We start from the raw sequence: 12483 nt of genomic DNA on the forward strand, positions 1-12483 counted from the left end.
AGTTGGTTATTATGGCTGGCCATGCGTGATACTCGTGAACGGGTGCTACTTGTGGTGACTGGTCGGACTTGAATGCGTGTATGCGGTGATGTTAGTTATTTCGACTATGTATTTGCGTGTTGCTCCCACGAGAATGTAAGTGCGTGCTCCTATTTCACCATGCCTCCTGCTGAGAGAGGATCTTTGACAATCTGATACGAATCTTTGTTTTTATTTATTACTTAAGATGTCACGTGGAACATGGTGTAATGGTTGCAGCTCCTTACAAACGTTGTGTAAAACAAAAAAAACTTGGCCATTAAAAAGAGTGGCGGAGAATTTATTGCCAGTTCTTCTCTTCTGTTCTACGCCTTCGATTTGAGAACTGGCAGTAAATGTAAAATTAGAAGCGTTTAATGTACATTTCTTTTTTGACGTTCATAAGTGTACATTGTGTTACCTATATGAATGAATGATTTTTGACTTGACTTGACTTGATTAAAATATCACATACTTGGCTTTGAAGGTATTTACCCAACCGGTAACAGTGTCTTTATTCACGCAGGCAGAGATTTTTTCTTCGCGCAAATGTGGTGGAAGGAGTTCGGCTAATCTGAAAGTTATACAAAATTTTTGTTTCATAAACGGTAAGCAAATGAAAAATCCATCTGTGTTTTTATACATTTCCATTCATTTTGGAGTCGGTGTATTTAAAATAAGCGTTTAATCTATATATTTATATATATATGAATCCCTATTTCCCTTGGTCACGGCATCACGGAACGGAACGACTGGACCGATTTCGCTAATTCTTTGTTTGTTATTGTCAGGAGAAGTTTCTCATCAAAGAAAAAATTAAGAAGATTTCACGTCAAATTAGAAAAGTTAAGTTTAATAATACTATTTCATTCAAACTTGTTTGATGTAACCTTATGGCGTTTGACATAACATTGACAGAATGCGTGCTGCAAATTTCGTCAAAGAGGATGTAAGAAAAATGAATATCGTTTAAAACAAATGTCGGTCGATCGGAGTTATTATATTGATAAAATACATATAAAATAATTGCAGTCGCTAATTGTTTGTGGCATTAATCTTGAAAATCTATGCTTTTCACATGACCGTCGCCGTTTTATGTCGCCTGTTCCCATGTCGGAATAGGAACAAAACTATTTATATACGCCAGAAAAACAAACAAAGAATGTTGTATATCATAAAGCATTTTTAGTTAATTATACCGTACTAGCGGACCCGACAGACGTTGTAAGACAATAAAAAAGATATAAAGAAAAATAAATAGATTATAATTGTTTGCTTTGCACATTTAGAATTGTCAGAAATTTGCCTTCGTGGCTTGTAATGTAGGTAGGTAGGTCTGCACTAAGAGCGCTTATAAGTATATACGTGAATACTAACGAAAAAGCTTTATTCTTTATTCGTATCCTGGCTATGGCGGCGGCAAAGTGGACTCTCTCATCCCACACTGCATTTTCAACGTCTTTAAACGGATAACCAGATTCGTTCAACAACCTCCTGGCCCTTTCTATTTCTCCCCTCGGCCTGGCTACCCAACGCCTCCGAGCTAGTTCCATCAGAAATAGCCATGCTGAGTGTCGATGATCGGCATACTAAAAATTAAATTTACGAATTGAACCGCAATTTTATTACAAATAGTGTCGAATTATTTCCACCTGTTATCAGCGTAAACTGCTATTGAACATTATTACTTCAGTAATTAATAAAATAAATTAATTTTATTTATTTGCCTAGTGATAATAATTGTATTAAGTTAGTTCTCGAGTCTTTTCACCCAATTCGTATGTTTAATGAAATTATCAACAAGATTATTTAAAAAATACATGTTTGTATTTTATTAATAATACTTCTAAAGTCCGTCATAATTTATGAGTCCAATGAAACGCGAAGTTTCTTATTCTGAACTTTTATCTTCCAAATAATTTATGTGTTGCATAGCTATTTGGTACTTTATCCATACATTGTGAAACAGACCCTAAGACTACATAACATCCTAACCCATGTATAATACTTATATAACTAAATTACCAAAGTTTACTTGGAGTTCTCTTTAGTGAAGGTTATCGTGAATAACTATCATTAACAGTGCCATCGCCTAGCTGGCGTTACCTCATCAATCGCTAGGCACAAATTAAACTCGTCCCAGCTTTACACGAACTTATTAATACAACCCACTTATCTGATCCAACCTCGATTTTACTAGTAAATCATAAATACAGCTCATTTTCGTGAGCGTCCTCAACGTAAAAATGCCGACAGTCACGACATCAATATAATGCGAGTTAGATCAGCCTTTTTTACATCTTGTCGATTCGTAATGGAAGTTATTACGGTAATGATATTGGCAGCCTTGGTACCGTATGTTACACAATCGTGACCTTTGAAGTTCAAGAGCTTCGATGCATTTCGTTAAACCAATACAGATTATAAAAATGTAGTAACGGACATTTTTAAAAAATTAAGTTTTTGATCAGGAAATTTTCACTGTTATTTGAAAACTCTTTTGAAAAATATGATACATATAAGTTAATTTTGGAAACAATATTAGCTCAATGCCATGGGGGCCGACTGTTCGCACTGGGAGTCTTTGTACAATTAACACTCGTTCGTATTACGATTGGAAACATGAGGAGGAAACTGTTTTGAAGCCAGAACACCTGAAAATTTGATGACGTGTATTCGGCATTGACGGATCAGAGCTTTTATGTTTTGTAGCGCCACTTACATTTATAGGTATAATGCCAATAAGACAAAGCCAGTGTCATGGAAATATCGAGCTATTTCTTTTATTTTTTAAGGTCACGGAACTGAAAAGGTATCTTATGTTCATATAAAAAATATGTGTCTTCATTACGAATAGTAATATTTTACCAGCTCTGTAAAACTGTAAATAATAATTTCAAGCTCACCTGCGGATAATCTCCAAAGAAATCAATATCGTCTATTGCTTGATCCAATATGGTTTTATCTGAAAAATGTTTTTCTGCCTACATTTTTCGAACCCATCAACTACAAAAGCATGCAAACAAATGAAGAACATAAAAATTGTGGAGAATACTAAAAATCGTGCGTTATGGGCTTTTATTGCGCAAAATGGGTAATAAGATTCGTAATATACAATGTTAATGTAAATTTGAGTATCTTTCGCACAGATCTCGGCATTTAAGTACGGAAATGGTACAAAAATAACATGTTGTTGAAAGAGATGTTTTTATTCTTAAATTGCTTAGTGCACTACGTATTATACTTAAAGGTTTTGCTGTTGTTCTTTGGATAACAACAAAAACATCACGTAAACACTATCGTACTTTGTTGTAAAAAAAAAGCAAATTTTTTATTGATAAAAACAAACAATCTACCACTCGAAGGAATCACAAATCTTGTTAATATTATTTCATAATTGTCATATACTATAGGTAACCGTATTCTAGTTAAAATACGTAATTAAACACAAATTAGTTCCAAAGAGGCGTGTTCATGCTAAAGCTTTACCACGCGATAGCTAAGCTTCGTGACGACGTTATATGGAATTTTCGCATCACACATTCACAGGTATTTTATTAACTGATACATGAGATACGATCGTGTTTAGTGATTTATAGTCACGCGATGAATATTTACACTTTTTATTGCCATAGCGGAACTTTTTTGGGAACTTTTTGGAAGATTTATAGCTGGGTTATGTCAGGCCTGAATTAAAAAATATTAAGGTCGATAACTTTTTGGGGTAATAGTAATCATTTGAAATGACTATTTAAAAAGAAGTACTTCTAAAAGTCACATGGTGGGAACGGTACGGTTCGTCGGTCGATTATATTATGATAAATTTAATTTTTACACTATTACCACTGCGTATAACAACTTTTAATGTTCAATAGTTTATTGCTATATAAGTCCTTTGTCTAAATCTAACAGCTAACATACACATTATAAAACAAAACACTTAGTCAATACAGAAAGCCAAAACAGATTACATAGATTAACAGTATATATGTAACAGAAAACAAGTAAGTACATTTACAGACAAAATATATTTAAAAAGAAAGAAAATCTACTTCCAGCTTTGGCTCGTGCAGTTACATAAATGTTAATTGACTACAATTAGTGGTTCAAAATAGTAATACTATACTTCCTTGAAGTTCATTAAATGATGAGTGCGTTATATTACGTTAGGCCAATGTAAAAATAAATGAAATTTAAATTACGTAAGTACGTTTTGTTTAGTGTTACTTACATCGAAAGACATCATAAATCAGAGAATAGACACATCTCATTTCCTGTTCATCAATGAAATCGACGTCCATTGGTGGCTTACACAAAATACGGGCAGCTTTGAGAACCTATAATTATACTCAAGTTAATTTGTCACTTCTAATTTACAAGACTCAAACGAGGCCTTAAATCACATTTTTTTTAATTACACCATAATATTATATTTACGAAAATATCAAGCTATACAACTATTATCAGTAGGTTAACCTGCTTTCTAGCTCTAAAGTTTTTTAAGCTTTTGATTATCATAATATTATTAGTATTACAATGAATGACATCGCTACGGTGGAGAAATTGTGACCAATGTGTTCCACCATCATATAAAGTTCTGTATTCAAAAAAAAAATAAAAAAAAAATAGTCAAAAAAACAACTCGTTCAGATTTTCTGGTTACACCTGCTTTTTTACTGATACGAACTCGGGAATATGGCTAAAATGGGAAAGACCTGGCCAATATCCCAGGCAGGCCCTGGAGCTGTCTTGATAGCGACGGGTGGCGGAGCATTGGGGTTTTTTGTGGATACTACCAGATTCCAGGGAGCCCACTCTTCAGGTGCCTCTTCCACGTTTTTATCACCTTTGACCACATTGTCTACCCTTTAAAGTAAAGAGATTTATTATGTTGTAAAATCGTTGTTATTAACACAATGAATCAATTTTGTTTGGAATTAATGACAAACCGGTTTCTTAAATTATTTTCATATACTATCATTTTCTGTTAGGTATTTGAGAAGAAAATAAGTTCCATTTTCAAGCAGAAGTTGTTTTAAATGCCCTTCGACATATTTACAAAATTATATATTTGATACAATAAATATACAAATGTTAAATAATTTTATAATGTGAGTTTTACCGAAACATGATGTCAAAGTTTTTTTTTATTATTACCAAAGAGTATACATATATTGTATAAATAAACTAATCAAAGGAGATTTATATTAAAACTTTCAATAATTCCACGCATAAGTGCACATTTATTTTACAAACACAGTTTATAGAGAGAGTTATGATAAGAAAGCTTTATAAGTTTTCATTAGGAGGGGCTTGAGGGTGCGAGTCACATTCCTGAAGTCGTAGTTCTAGCCTATGATCAGGATTGGTTATTCATAATCTCCTGGTTGTGAATAATAGAGATCTCGCTGAAGGAAAAATATTGCAAGAAAACCGGCATGCCTTAGACTGCCTACTACTTGCCTATTAGAATAAGCAAATCATCTTAAAACAAAAGAAACATAAAACGAAAATCTGAGGCCAGGTACTGTAAAATTGTCAAAAACTAGTATTAACATGACAGAATCGCGTTATTAAATGACAATACAAACAATGTATGAACAATGAATATTTTTCCTTAGATACACAGTTTAACGCATGTGATCAAACACCTCAGGTCAAGGGCATCTCTATATTTAGTCTTTAAAGAAATATATGAAAATTGAAACCCGTTGTGCGCAGTATTTAATTACTTTCTGATTGCTAATAAATTGAGAATGTGTCAAAATCAAATGTCAAATCAATCAAAAAAAAACGAATTGATTTCACAGGAATAAAATTCGGATGATAATTAGTTATATATACAGTAATAACAAAAGAACATATGTTGCGATATTTTTATTTTACTCATACGCTGACAAATTCAAGTATCTAATTTAAATTTTGGTTTCTTTTTTTTTCAATCATTTCCTATTGGTTTTCGCTTTCATGTCGTCTTGACGTAAAAAAATGTGTGCGTGTACTAGTGTGCACACATAAGAAGTTAAACTTTTTTATGACCTTATTATTCAAAAAATGATCTACTATATCTGAAACTTCACATAAATTGGTTAAATAAAGTTAAATAAGATAAAGATTAACAAAAGGCTTTTATTATCATAGACATGAATACAAATAATACAATTATTTCATTTCACCTTATTACTACTAAGATAACACAGAATTTCATTAATTGTAATAGAATTATTAATATCATTGTAATCGTTATTATATATTTTAATTGGAATAATGTGACGCGTAAGCGAAAAATGCGACAGTAATTTTTTTTACAACGCCGATAAATAAGCTTCATTTTAAAAACTTCAAAGACTTTTAAAGTTGCTATGTAAAAACTTTAGTTTACTATTCAGACTCTAACTTTAAATACATTGCACACCAGAAAATGTCTAGTTCAGAGACACAGAATTTTCAGATTTCAAATGTGATGATGGACATTCTCGTAAACTTACGACGTAGTGATACTTACTCGTCCCCATCTAGGATCTTTTGCATAGACACCAAGTTGAAATATTGTGTGAGTCTCCACTCCCTATCACTCGGCAGAACGAGGTTTTCAGCCTCGCTCGTATCGCCTTCCAATCTTGCTGCATCCTCTTGAATAAGAAGTTCAGCTAAAAGCTTTGGGTATACACTGAACAGATTACTCTCCCCATATTCACTAAGGGCCACCCATAGCATATTTGGATCATAGTTTACTGGCATTTTTGTAAAATTCAAAATTTAAATCATACTAACTTTGAGAGTATTTCACGCGTATATTTTTATAATTAATTTTTAAAAGCTTTAAGACAGGTAGAAAGTTTCAAAAGTCTATAAGGTATACGTGAATGTAGCAATATGTAGGAAGGCCACACGCTTACTGAACTGCTTCAAACGATTGGCATGTTATTAACTTGTTGCGACGCACTGTGCAGCGTTCTTTCAGGGACGTCTCTTACGTTAAAAATATCACTATAATTGCTAACGACCTTTGTTTTTTTATGGGGGTAAAAAATTTAAACGTTCTAACATATACTGAAATTGTAATGAATATAAGAAATATAAAAGACAGCTTCATGCGGAAGGAAGCTTCTGATACAAATATATTTTTTCCATACAACATCAAAAGTGTCTATCTGTCAGACAAAAAAAGTACTAAATGGAATTTGCATGCGAACGTATCTTCAAGGACTACTGCATGTTGCTGATATTTGTTAGCACGGAAGCCGCGATTAGAACTTAAAAGAAGATGTAAATAATATATATATAGTAGTGTCTTTTGTTGACATAGCTTTTAAGTTTATGATACATAGCTTCAATCCGTTTAGTAAAGTGTTTTCTTAATATATATATTATTTACACCATGTTTAATACCAAAAACTCGCGTATCAAACGCAAGGGATGGGATCAGCTGCAAAGTTATAATTTATTTTGCGTTTTCATAAGAAAATTTGTTTTTTTTACTTCATTCATAAGCCTTATTAAATGTGCCAAAACTTGTAATACAGGGTCACTTTTCAGTACATAATTTTTTTTTTCACAGTGGAGTCCAAAACAAGTTATGATTTGAGAAAATGTTATATAGTATAACTTAATATTATCTTCAATACACTCAATAAACAACCATAAATAGTATGTCTAACGCAAGAACTCATCAGTACTTATCTAGTGGATATTATGAAAAAGATACAGGATATTGTTGCATGTGTTATATTTATAATGAAGAATGTTTGAATATTCTTGCCCGAGCTTCTCCTATAACACACAACAGCACAACTTTACTTATTACAAATTCTTCTAAATTGAAATTTACTATCAGTTTTCAAATCAAGGAAGAAGAAGACGATAAACTGTCCTTCACTTTTTGAAACGACTTTTTCGCAAAATGTTTGTAAGAATCGGAATGAATACGTTTTAAAGCGTTCGGAAAGAACTTTTTGGTATTAATTTGGAAACAAATTATGACAGTACAGCCTTGTTATATAGAGAAAGCCTGAATCTTTGGTTTTAAATCATTATATGACATATGACGCTGTCATAGCTTAAAATATGATTTAAACGAATAAACACCTAAAATTAAAAATGTAGTTGACTAAAAAAAGCTTATCAGCGCAAAATAGGAAAAACAAAAGCATGAACTGTTAAAATGGAGTTTGGTATGACCCAAGAGGAAAGTTACACCGATCGCAGGAAACTGTTCAAGAACATATGGGATACGGCTATGACATTAGAAGACAAAGATGCCAACGAGGTCGTTAGCAAGCCTAAAGTTATCAAGTAAGTATATAATTCTGATTTGTTTTTACTATATTTGTAGACCACACTTAGTAGATTGACGGACAAAACTGAAACTGTTTTAACTTAAACAACTGAATTAGGTAGTATTCGTGCTCATGTGAAACATTTCTGTTATGATTGTGTTTGATTAAGTTGGACACTATATTTGCCAGCAAAAATAAGGATTAGACTTATCACATTCAAAACTTACCATTAGTTCGTAAATATTCTTCAAGAGATCTCGGGGCAATTTTGGACCAAAACTGAATTATACGCACACGCGAACAGTTGCTAAGAAAATGCTAGGTTTTGTATTAAGGTCCCCTTCATCCTTTACTAACCTTCAAAGTACAGTTACTATTCACAAATCACTTGCCCGTAGTATTTTAGAGTATGCTACTGTAATTTGGTATACTATTCAAATACTTCAAAAACGTTTCCTTAGAAAGCTTTGCATCGTCTAAACTTTCGTAGTGTATTGCAAATGTACGGGGCTTGTTTGGACTATTCCAAGTTTGATACTTCCTCATATCTCCTTCCTTCCTATCTCAAAAATGATTTAAATTTTTTGGGAGCCCATAACTTTAAATTTCTTCTGTACAAACATTACCTGTCCACATCGTATCCTTAACTTTCTTACTAACTACTAACTGACGTGAGACTTATCTTAAATTATCGTGATTTATGTGTCTTTTTACTTTCTATTTTTAATGTATCATCTTTTTAGTTTAGTTTGTTTTTTTGTTCCTGTTTAGTTGTACTTTTGCACAACTTGCCTATGTTATGTAATTTAATTCATTTTTATTTTTTCTTTACTCATAGTAACCACTATGCCTGGAAGAGGCCGCCAGTCCTTTTGATTTGATTATGTTCATTTTTTTATATATATTCTAGTGTAACGAAGTGTAAATAAATAAATACTCGAGTAATATTTAACATTCACACTAATCTTCTTACACAATTTTCCTTTCTAATCTAATCCTAGAATTACTCGAACTAAAAGTCTTCTATACGTACCTACGGCTCGCTTATCTGCAACTTTGAATGGTCCAGCGAATAGGCTATCTCGCTCTTACAACTTAATCACTAATATCGATGAAAATATTTATGTGTTTTACAACAGTATGCCATGCCTCCGTAACCTTGTTTATCATAGCTCTTTATGAGGTTTTCTTTTATTTTAGGTTATTTTTTGTTATTTTACTTTTTGTTATTATTAATTTTTAATTGTTAGTTTATATTTTGTGTTTGTATGTTTTAATTAATTCCTTTGATAGAATACTTACATTATAATATAATTGATGTGTACGCGTGCTGTGGTATTTTTTTAGGCATAGACATTGTTTTAGAACATATAAAATATAAAAAAATTAGCAATATTTGTATTTATTTTAATCCAGTAGGATGATTTTTCACCAGAACATTGCGTCTTGATGAGGTAGATCGCTGTCTCGTGGGCAAGAAAAAAAAACAACGTCTTAAAAATCTACGTGCTGTGTGCAATAAATTACTGGACTTTTGCGATCGGCAAGATGCTGATGATTTATTTTATGAACAGGTAGCTAAAAATTAAAGTAAATATTTCTTAAATTACAGTCAACCACTTTCATCATATTTCATTTCAATCCTCATTCATTTTTGTATTTAACATAAACTTGGGTAATTTTATTGCTCTTCGTCAAAATAAATAACGAAATTGTAAAATAGGGTATAAATATAAGGGTAATTGACGATTATCTAGTTAACGTCTTTAAATGTTATTAAATTCGCTCAGATGGTTGCGGAAGGCAAGAAAGATCCTTCACAGCAGCCTGACCCTAACACCGTCGTGAAAAAACCGAAAGCCAAGCCAAAAAGAAAGGTTATAAAAGCAAAAAGTGTTTTTTATCGGGTAACCCATCCGCCAGCGCCTAAAGCAACTACTTCAGAGCGCCAAGATTTCAGTGGAAACAAAAATATTTTATCATACAATAATTTTGAGAACAACGATGTACAGCGCTGTAAAGATATACGGGGGAATAAGCAGGGGACATTTCCTACCTACATATTGCCAGGTATTTCGGAAGAGTCTTACTAAATCTAGCAATTAAAGTAAAGATTGAGGTATTACTTATTTCAGGTGAAGCAAGATACAAGTACGTTACAATAAACAGACCGATTCCTAAACCTAAACCATCAAAGAAATTACTACCAATGCATACAATAAATATAAGGTGAAAAAATATTGAGTTTTATTTTAAGATTATCATAATGTCGTGTTTTTAACTTAAGCAAAGATGATGATATTTCTGTTGACATTACTTGTTTTTGTTGTTATATGTATCACAAAATATAGCTACGTCTATGTATAACAAGTTGTATGCAGATCCAAACACTGCTGTCTATTAAATAATATTGTTTTTGGAAAATAATCTTTTATACATAATTTAATATACGTAGGGTGAGTCCATAGCATAAGTTTTATACATTTTAACTTAAAATCTATGATTGTCGCCAAAACAAACAAACATTGCACATGAGCGTGATGGCGTGCTACTACAATGTACGTGACGAATAATAATGAATAGTTATCATTATTGATGGTACATCTTGGTGGATACCGCTCCATACGAAAATTTTAAGAAGTTTACCAGAAAAGCTATGTATTATTAGATGCAGAATATACAGCTATTCTAAAGAGAGAAAAGATAAGATTTTCTGGTTAATGTAATGTCACTTATATTGTTTTAACAGCAAGAAGGACTTGGGAAAGTAAAATAATGTATGTTGTACAATAATGCAATAATTATTGAAAATTGTTGTTTCTCTCTGCAAATCCTTATTTTGCTAGTCTTGCTAATGAAAAAAGATAAAGCAAAAGCGCGGCAAATTAAAAAAAATAAATAGTATGGTATCCCTAAAAGTTTGATATATTTTGTGGATTAAACTTACTTCATATTTGATTTTATTTTATTACTTTGTACATTGATAGTTACTGTATTTCTATGAAATTAAATACTATACATATTTAGTCTTTTACTATTGATACTTTAAATGACTAGCATTGCATGGATAACTAAAACTTTAATAACTTATATTTATTATAAAACACAACTTAATTCAGAATAATCAAAATCAGAATCCAAAAATAAATATGCATAGATTCATCAGAGTCATTGCTGTCATCAATGTCTCTAAATGTTCATCTGTTGTTCTGTCCCTTTCTTTATAATTATTTTCTATATGTACAACATGAGCAGTCATTTTCTTCCACTCTTCTGCCATTACGTTTTCAAATGACTCTTTAATCACTTGTTCTAACTGCTCCGTAGTCAATTTAATATTTTTATTTACTTCAGACACATTGATTTGTTGTCGCTTCTTTTTTATTCTGTATATGGATATTACACTAACACCTGGAAAAAACAATGAAAAGGGTATTACCAGACATTTGTTCTCAAATTTACTTGAAAAGTATTGAGAATTTTACCAGTGAAGCAATATCTTTAAAGGATTTAATTTTTTAAATATTTTTTTTTAATTTAAAAAAAAAAAATTCTAGGATTTTATTCTATCTTTCTGCTCTAAATCAGTGAGCTTACCAATAGTTCTCACTATTACATTGACTCCTTCTACATCCTCCAGATTTCCTACGAAAGAAACGAAATATTATATCAAATAAAACAAAGTTTAGGCTATTATACCTGTTAACTATTCAGAAAAAATATATAATAGAAATAAAAATAAGTAATTTCATGAAGTATCAAGATAATAAATCATACTAACTTAAGATATTCAACACCACACGTAAACAATCTTGTCTTTTGGTAGAATTCAACTCCTTTTTCTTGGAATTTGGATATCATGCAGAACAATGTCTCTCGAACTCCACTTTTAATAGTTTTACTCATATTTAAACACGAAAATAAATATATAAGAACAAAATAAAGCGAAACCAATGTTTGACAACAGCCATATTGAGAAATTGACATTGACATTCGGAGTTGACATCCGAAAGTTTTCAAATAATTCAATTATTTTCTTTCATTAGCCAGACTCTATTTCATGCAAACTGCAGCGAAAATAATCAAGTACATATACCATAATTTGTACATAGTAAAATATATCACATACTTGTTGTCGAAACAGTGACAGTTGACTTTGACTATTTGCTCACTATTTTTTATGAGA

The 12483-nt window shown here is 31.6% G+C and overlaps 2 protein-coding genes and 1 long non-coding RNA gene across 9 annotated transcripts in view; 1 reads left to right on the plus strand and 2 right to left on the minus strand.

Moving 5' to 3' along the window:
* The window catches only part of LOC123710763, a 13484-nt gene extending 8338 nt beyond the window's left edge, over positions 1-5146 (minus strand). For 3 of the 4 annotated variants that reach the window (XM_045662929.1, XM_045662930.1, XM_045662933.1), the window contains exons 1-6: positions 4968-5146; positions 4734-4884; positions 4250-4355; positions 2925-2983; positions 1396-1607; positions 494-592 (exon numbers count right to left, since the gene is read on the minus strand). In XM_045662929.1, the coding sequence (XP_045518885.1) occupies positions 494-592; positions 1396-1607; positions 2925-2983; positions 4250-4355; positions 4734-4884; positions 4968-4999 (659 nt within the window). In that variant the 5' untranslated portion in view covers positions 5000-5146. Of the gene's footprint in view, positions 1-493; positions 593-1395; positions 1608-2924; positions 2984-4249; positions 4356-4733; positions 4885-4967 lie in introns of those variants that run through there. The other variant, XM_045662932.1, reaches the window with a different exon arrangement.
* A 2916-nt stretch (positions 5147-8062) lies between these two features.
* On the plus strand, positions 8063-11205 carry LOC123710952. 4 transcript variants are annotated; one of them, XM_045663293.1, is made up of 4 exons: positions 8063-8313; positions 9733-9871; positions 10088-10367; positions 10433-11205. In XM_045663293.1, exons 1-4 carry the CDS (start codon positions 8183-8185, stop codon positions 10528-10530), a joined length of 648 nt encoding a protein of 215 aa, XP_045519249.1. In that variant the 5' UTR covers positions 8063-8182; the 3' UTR covers positions 10531-11205. The 4 variants fall into 4 exon arrangements, with proteins under 4 accessions (XP_045519249.1, XP_045519250.1, XP_045519252.1 ...); XM_045663294.1 differs by having other exon boundaries at positions 10439-11205; XM_045663296.1 differs by having other exon boundaries at positions 10088-10174; positions 10433-10529.
* Positions 11206-11394: 189 nt separating this feature from the next.
* On the minus strand, positions 11395-12251 carry LOC123711126. Its single transcript, XR_006753907.1, has 3 exons — positions 12079-12251; positions 11895-11942; positions 11395-11708 (listed from the first exon to the last, which is right to left on the minus strand). It is a non-coding gene; the product is annotated as an uncharacterized LOC123711126 (long non-coding RNA).
* Positions 12252-12483: the final 232 nt, after the last annotated feature.

This window comes from Pieris brassicae, chromosome 6 (assembly GCF_905147105.1).
Source record: "Pieris brassicae chromosome 6, ilPieBrab1.1, whole genome shotgun sequence".
NCBI classification, from domain to species: domain Eukaryota; kingdom Metazoa; phylum Arthropoda; class Insecta; order Lepidoptera; family Pieridae; genus Pieris; species Pieris brassicae.

Bases quoted from the DNA above. Each gene is read 5' to 3' on its own strand.
- LOC123710952 (XM_045663293.1), top strand. From the start codon at position 8,183: ATGGAGTTTGGTATGACCCAAGAGGAAAGTTACACCGATCGCAGGAAA. The intron at 8,314-9,732 runs GTAAGTATATAA...ATTTTTCACCAG, and splicing joins AGCAAGCCTAAAGTTATCAA to AACATTGCGTCTTGATGAGG. The intron at 9,872-10,087 runs GTAGCTAAAAAT...AAATTCGCTCAG, and splicing joins ATGATTTATTTTATGAACAG to ATGGTTGCGGAAGGCAAGAA.